At 31.7% G+C, this 7,172-nt stretch overlaps 1 protein-coding gene across 1 annotated transcript; it reads right to left on the bottom strand.

Annotated features, from left to right (window-relative positions):
• Positions 1-418: 418 nt before the first annotated feature.
• On the bottom strand, positions 419-3,629 carry LOC105630609 (uncharacterized). Its single transcript, XM_012212482.3, has 3 exons — positions 3,467-3,629; positions 1,532-3,165; positions 419-1,170 (listed from the first exon to the last, which is right to left on the bottom strand). Exons 2-3 carry the CDS (start codon positions 2,998-3,000, stop codon positions 942-944), a joined length of 1,698 nt encoding a protein of 565 aa, XP_012067872.1. The 5' UTR covers positions 3,001-3,165; positions 3,467-3,629; the 3' UTR covers positions 419-941.
• Positions 3,630-7,172: the final 3,543 nt, after the last annotated feature.

Here is a 7,172-nt window from a genome sequence, read left to right as displayed (position 1 = left end):
ATTTATTTTCTCCCAAAATAAAGTGAAAATAAGGTTAAAATGAGTATAAACTAAATTTATTTTACACGCTAATTGATATTTTACTTCCAACCAAATGAGATTTTGATAATCCCATTAAATTTTAACTATTTATTTTACATCCATCTTAATTGTACCCTGATCCAAACAAAAGGTCCCTTGTCGATGGACCAAATCAATCACAATAGAGGTTTTTTAATATTATTCCCAATTTACATTTTTTTTATCTGAATGTTCAGAAATATTTCCATTCATAAATATTTCCCATTCATTTGGTGCATTGATGAATATAAAACAGTTCTTAGTAAATAACTGTAAATTGATTAATCTATTAACCAAATTTTTATTAGTTTTTATCCAAACACGTGGACTTTATGTTGATAATTTTAATAGAACATCCTAATAAAAAATGGCATTATATTAACAAAATGAATAATTACACTTTGCCATGTGGTTATGTCCTCTAAATTTAAAAAAAAAAAAAAAAACATATTTGAAAATTGAGACTGTACTGCAAAATCCGCCAACTGAGATCTGTAAAAGAGCAGAAAGATACGCCCATGTTAATGGCGACTGTTCCCAACCATTCCTTCGTAAATCAAACTCCATCCTCGGTCACGTGCATACCCGCTTCCAAACACCGCCCCACCACCACAACGCAATACACATTCCACACCTTCTTCCAAGATATTCTTCAGGATATTCTCCCCACCCAATTAACAATCAAAAAAATAATTTAAATTTAAATTCAAATGGAAAATTAAAATTTTCTTCCTCTTCTTTTCTTTTTTTTTTCTTTCCCCTTATTGCACCGATCGGCGGAAACAAACAGCTGGAGGGTTTATCTTCATCTTCTCTTTTATCTCCCTCTCTTCAAGATTTTCTTTTTCTGGGGATTTTTGTGTGTATTATTATTAAACCTGCTAGGAGCTAAGAGGGAAACACGTGTCTTCCCCACCAGTATTCCATAGAAAATGAGCGTAATTCGCTGCATAATAAGAATTTGTAGGATCAGCATTAATGGCTTCCAAGAATGTTTCTTCTGCTGCCCATAAATCCTTTTTCACTCTCCATAGAAAGCTCGCGTATTTGCTATATGCCTCTGCATCTGCTGGCTCTACTCCTATTGCTTTCTTGAAGTACTCTTCTGCTCTGTTTACAATAAAAAATAAACAATTAATTAATTAAACCAGATTAGCTAAAGTCAATAAATCAAATATGTAGACAGTTCATGGTCAACACTCAACAACTACTTTTAAGCAAGGTTGAGAGGTTGAGGATCTTTAAAGTGAAAAGCGCGTGAATAATAACGCGCATATATTGATATTTCTACCATTAGCATAGCAGGAACACCACATATTCCCTATCATGGATACAAGAAAACCAAAGCCAAAATATATGCAAAAAAAGACTATTCAAATGGGGAAAAACCAATAAGATACTTTAGAAAATTCTCTTCAGAAAAGCCTGAAACTTTAACTGGGGAAGAAAGGAATTGATATTAGATTAATACCTGTCATTATCATGGGCTACTAGGTAGAGAAACTGGGCATAATTGGCAAGAAGAAGAGGATTATTAGGGTCTTGAGATAATCCCGTTTGATATAGTAACTCTGTTCTGAAATAATCAGTATGATCGTCTGGTTCAATGTTTGCTTTGATTGGTGAAACAAATCTCTGAATGGTTTCTTTATCAAGAGAATCATCTCTTAATGAAGCTTGCAATTTTGAAGCTTCATCTACAATGGAATTCCATAGACTTAACTCTTCTTCTCTTGTTGTTTGTCCTGATACTGACTCTGCCTCCCTTGTTGTTCCTAATGACGTTAAATGCGAAGTGCCATCAGTTACGATTGTTTTGAAATGTTCTGACCTGTTCGACAATCCGTCACCATCAGTTCCGCTTGCAACTGGCCGGATTTTACCTCCGCCGCCATTGTTACCGCCAACAGAAGTTGATTTACCATTCGAGGAAGATATTGAAAACGTCTTTACTGAGGAAGAATCAAACTTTTGATTTCCTTCTTCTTGAATTTCAGCTGAAAAACTTTCAGTAGTGGCTGCTGAATAAGACACAGGTGGTGGTGAGGCAGCAATGGCGGCGTTGCTACCCATGGAATGTACAGTGAAGTTTGCAAGCAAAATCATCACGTACACCATTAGAGTCGGTGTATGTGAAAATACTTGTTGAAATAACCAAACGAAAGAAGCGTGCATTTCTTTCTGTACTCGGACAATAATTCCTTGCATATCTTCAGTGAATAGTAACTCCCTCATTTGCAGAGTAAAGCTATGAAGTTCCCGAATTATAAACACCATAGAAGAAAAAGCCTTTTTTACTGAACAATAAGCAGATTCCCCTGCTTCTCTAAATCCTTCTTGCCATTGCATCTTTCTCTTTATAATTCGAAGAGAAAGTGGAAGGTCTACGCTGTTCGCCTTCCGCTCAATACTGACCGGAATAATATAATCCGGTGGCTCTTGTTGGATTTCTAGCCAATGAGACTCTAGTGAATCCAGCGGAAACTGTAAACTTGAAGATTCTTCAGTTACACTGTTATAATTATTATCTCTAGAATCAGAAACCATATCTGATTTAGAATTGACTTCGTTACTGTTATCTTCTTCGTCCGAGAGTTGGAATCTGAGAGCTAGCTCTTCGATTTTCTTGGAAAATTCTTCGTCGGAAAAGGCATCTATGCTTGCACTGCAAGCTCTTTTGATAGTGTAAGCTCTTGATTTTGGCTGCTCGCAAGATCGAGACCTGTGGAGCTTTGTTGACGAAGTGCCGAACAGAGCAAACTGGTCTAGTCTGTGTACATATCGGCACATGAGTGCTGCAGTTCCAGGTACATCAGAACGGCACCGTCTTTTTGAGGAAGGAGATGAAACTGCAGAGGCCAGAGTTTGAGAAGCAGACGAAGAACGAGGTATAATTGGCTGTGGCCATTGAAAACAAGATGTACCAACTTTCACTCCCATTTTTCCAAAAAGCCCTCAAAAACAACAGCAGAAGTTGATAAGTTTTAGAGAAAAAGCTTTAAAAAGCAAAACAGAGATTGAACAGAGAAATGGAATCCGATTCCTCTGAAAATCAACGGATCTAATAAAAGCCTTTCCTTCACTTTCCTCCTTTTTCTCTCCTACCTGAAAAATCAACCAAAACAACCAAATAAGTCAAAGAATGAACAACAATTTCAAACCAATCTCATCCAAATCTCTCTCATTATAAGATCAGAATCGCAGACTTTTCAAGCTGCAGATACTAAATAATAAACTAATAATCTCCATAACCAATCACTACTTTTCCACGAAAATCGGATCGGATAAACGAAGCTCAAAAACCACAACGGGCACATAAATCGACAACAATGAAACTGAGAGAGATCCAAGAAACGAAAAACGAAAGAGAAGATCAATAATAAAATACTAAGATTTTCTTACCGACCTCGATAATTATTTTAAGCTCCTCTTCTCTTCTATAAATTCTTTCACGATTAAAACTCCGGCGAAATACTCCGGCGAGAAGCTTTAAAGCGAAGTACGAACCGTAGCTTCACTTTACCAGAACAAAAGAAGCCCCCTGTCTCTTATATACACACACTCGGTACTCTCTCTCTGTCTCTCTCTACGTCTTAAAAAATTAATTTTCAAATAAAAAAGGGAAATAATCTAACGGAGTAAATGCCAGTAAAGAGCCAAAAAAGACAAAATGAGACACAGAGCGGTAGCTGGAAATTCCGGTAGCCAGTGAAATGAGAATGAGACAAGAACGTTTTGATTTGTTTAGATCGGATCCGGGTCAGTTGCCCACATTGGAAGGTAAGAGGAAACCGTGACTTTGACAGTCTTACTCGGCTGGTTTCACGGACATCTGGAACTGCTATTGCCGTTTTTAAAGTGCCACGTGTTAACGTAACCGCCACTTTCCTCTTAATTGGCTGAGTGAACCGTGAGTCTACACCGACTCTTCGACTGGCTGCCATGGCACGTGGCAGTTATTTGTTTAGTACTTTTTATGAGTAAAAAATTGGAGATTTAATTAACTTAGTTAATTTTTATTATCACTAGTGATTAACTAATCATGATATGATAGCGCTTTTGATAAATTTTGTGATGGTCTTTTCGTTGTGACCTTTTTGCTAGAAAATGAAAGGACAACTGTATTTGTATCAAATGTCAAAAATACCCTTAAATTTTGAAATATCTTTTTTTTTTTTCTCTCAAAGAATTGTTATTTTACTATTCTAGACCGACTAAACCACAGTTTGATTCTATATTGAAATTAGATCAAATTAAAATTGAATCTATCAAAATTAATATTAAACTGTGATTAATAATTTTTTATTTGAACAGTACATTTAAGATTCGATTTCAATTTTTAAAAATTAAAATTAATGATTTTTATTTAAAATCAGTGAGTGAAAACATATTGTTAAAGAAAATTTCAATTTATTTTTTATTTTATTATATTTTTTAAAATAAAATTTAGGAATTTTTTAAAATGATTTATTTTTTAGGAGTAATATTAATTATTATTATTTATTCAAGTTACAAATTTAAAAGAAAATAAAATACCACTGATTTCAATTTTGATTTCAAACCGAGACAAAATGAAATCAATGGTTTTAAAACATCTTAAAAAAAATACCTAAAAACGATTTAATTTCAGTTTCACATTTTTATAATTGAAACGGACGATTTTGAAATTAAAACCTGCGAAATAAATTTACTCTTAAATTTATTACTTTAATTTTATAGAACTCTCAATTTTTATTTTAACTCATCAAACATCTAAATTTATAAAATTATATTTATCCAGCATTGTAAACTCATTTTATTAAAAATTTCAACTTGTAACATTAAATCAATTAAACACATATTATATTGTTGAAAAATGTAAAAATTATTGTTTTAAAAGTTATGTTAATTACATGATAAATTAATATTTTACATATAAAAATAAAAAAATCCTAAAATTTAATTATTTTTAATATAAAAAGATGTAAAATATTATCGAGAGGAATTATTTATAAAATTTAAAGTACCAAGTAACTAAAGTTGTAAAATTCAGAAGTGAATTTAAATATTTGGTCATTTTTCACTTTCCAAATTTTTTTTTTTTTTTGCTGTAAAAGGTAAATTATTTGTTTTTATATTCAATTTTTTTGTTGGATGAATGTGAACATGAGAAAAGAATGCATGAATTGAGCCCATATGATAAATATGTATAACAAGTGCATTGGAATTATTCTCTTATAGTACATGTTTGTACAAAATGCGACATTTGTTAAATTTCATTAATTCATTTAAAGTTTTTTAAGGAAAAATAAACATTAAATGGAAAACAAAGATCTTATTGTAAGTTACTAAAAATCCAACTCCAAAATCCTAATAAATTAGGTTAAAATATGGAAAAAAAAAAGGTTGTCTTTTATCATTTTATGGAATTTTTTATTATTTGAATATTTTTTTTGTACCGTTATTTTCTAAAGTGCAAATGGCAAGCCACGCATAATATGAAGATAACATTGCATTAATGATGTTCTTCAACTTAGCTCTAACATTATATTCTATAATAATTATATCATACAAATTCAATAAATTTTTAATATATAAATCAAGTTAAAATTGTGTTATCAAATTGATATGATTTGGTTTATTTTTTAATTTTTTCATTATTTTAAGATTTTTAAGAATTTAATTGAACCAAAAATTTCAAATATTTTCACAAATTAGAATTGAACTTAAGTCATATTTTGTATGATGAAATCAATGATGTAATGGAACAAGGATTACATTACATGATTGATTAGACTTTTTTTAGATAATGTAATATAATTGATGTGTAATCTTCTTTAATTAATTTGATGTAATATTCATTACGTAAAAATATATATATATATATTGTCTATTACATCAAGTACATGTAATACCAATTATATCAAGTTACTCCAATAAAAATTTTATCATTTAAGGCTATTTAACCCTACCACAACCACCACCTCAACCATTCTATTACCACCGCAACGCCACCACTACCACCATCACTTAACCACTACTCCACTACCCCTGCCACCATCTCCACCACCACTCCCACCACCACCATTGCACCACAACTACCACCATTCTCACCACCACCACCATTTCCGCTCCACCACCACTATTATCGTTCCACCGCCACCACTACTGCTCCACCACCTAAACCACCATCGTTTCTCCACCTCAACCACTGCCATTGCTCCACCACTTTACCACCATCACTGCTACCTCACCATCGCTCCTCCACCGCCTCTATCTCAACTATCACCACCACCCTAACCACCAATCACACCACCTCCACCTCAACCACCATCATCACAACCACAACCATCACTTTGCGTTACTGCCATCATGACCTCGATCACTCTACCACGGCTACCACAATCACCACCACCATATAAGAAAAATTATATATTGGTATTTAATATGCAACGCAAAATAAAAATTATATTTTATTATTTTATTTTATTATAGAAATAGGAAGAATAAGAAAAATCATTAAAAAGATCAAAATACTCATAATTTTATATTATAATTTAATCTATTCAATGAAAATATATGAAAAAAGTTAATTTCTAATGACTTAATTAAGTTTTATTTTGTTATATTACATTAGGGGTGAGAATTCGGTTCGGCTAATTCGATTAATTTGATTAATTCGGTTAATTCAGCCAATTTGGTTCTGTGAACAAATGTTCGGTTAAAAGTTCGATTAAAGAAAATTAAAATTTCAGTGATCAGTTAAAAATTAATTTAACCTAGTTAATTAAATTAATTGACTCTCAAAACTATGTCGTTTTGATTAAGTAGTAATTAATAACTTCAGTTAATTTTTATTTCAGTCGGTTGATTAAGTTTTTATTTTCTTTAATTTCAGTTCGGTTAATAATCAAAATTAATTCGGACAAAATGATTCGGTTAAAAAATTAATTTGGTTAAGTAAAAAATTTTTAATTAATTTATTTCAATTAAAAATTTTACTCAAATTAACCGAATTAGCCAAATGATCATTCCTAAATTACATTTTTTTGGGCTTACCTTCTTTTAATTTTTTTAGTTCAAATAAATTTATAAATCTGAATAATCTCAATAGCTTAATATAATAAATAGTT

The sequence above is a fragment of the Jatropha curcas genome, chromosome 5 (assembly GCF_041381405.1).
Source record: "Jatropha curcas cultivar XTBG-Jc1 chromosome 5, XTBG_Jcur_1.0, whole genome shotgun sequence".
NCBI classification, from domain to species: domain Eukaryota; kingdom Viridiplantae; phylum Streptophyta; class Magnoliopsida; order Malpighiales; family Euphorbiaceae; genus Jatropha; species Jatropha curcas.
This window is presented reverse-complemented; position numbering and strand designations above follow the sequence as displayed.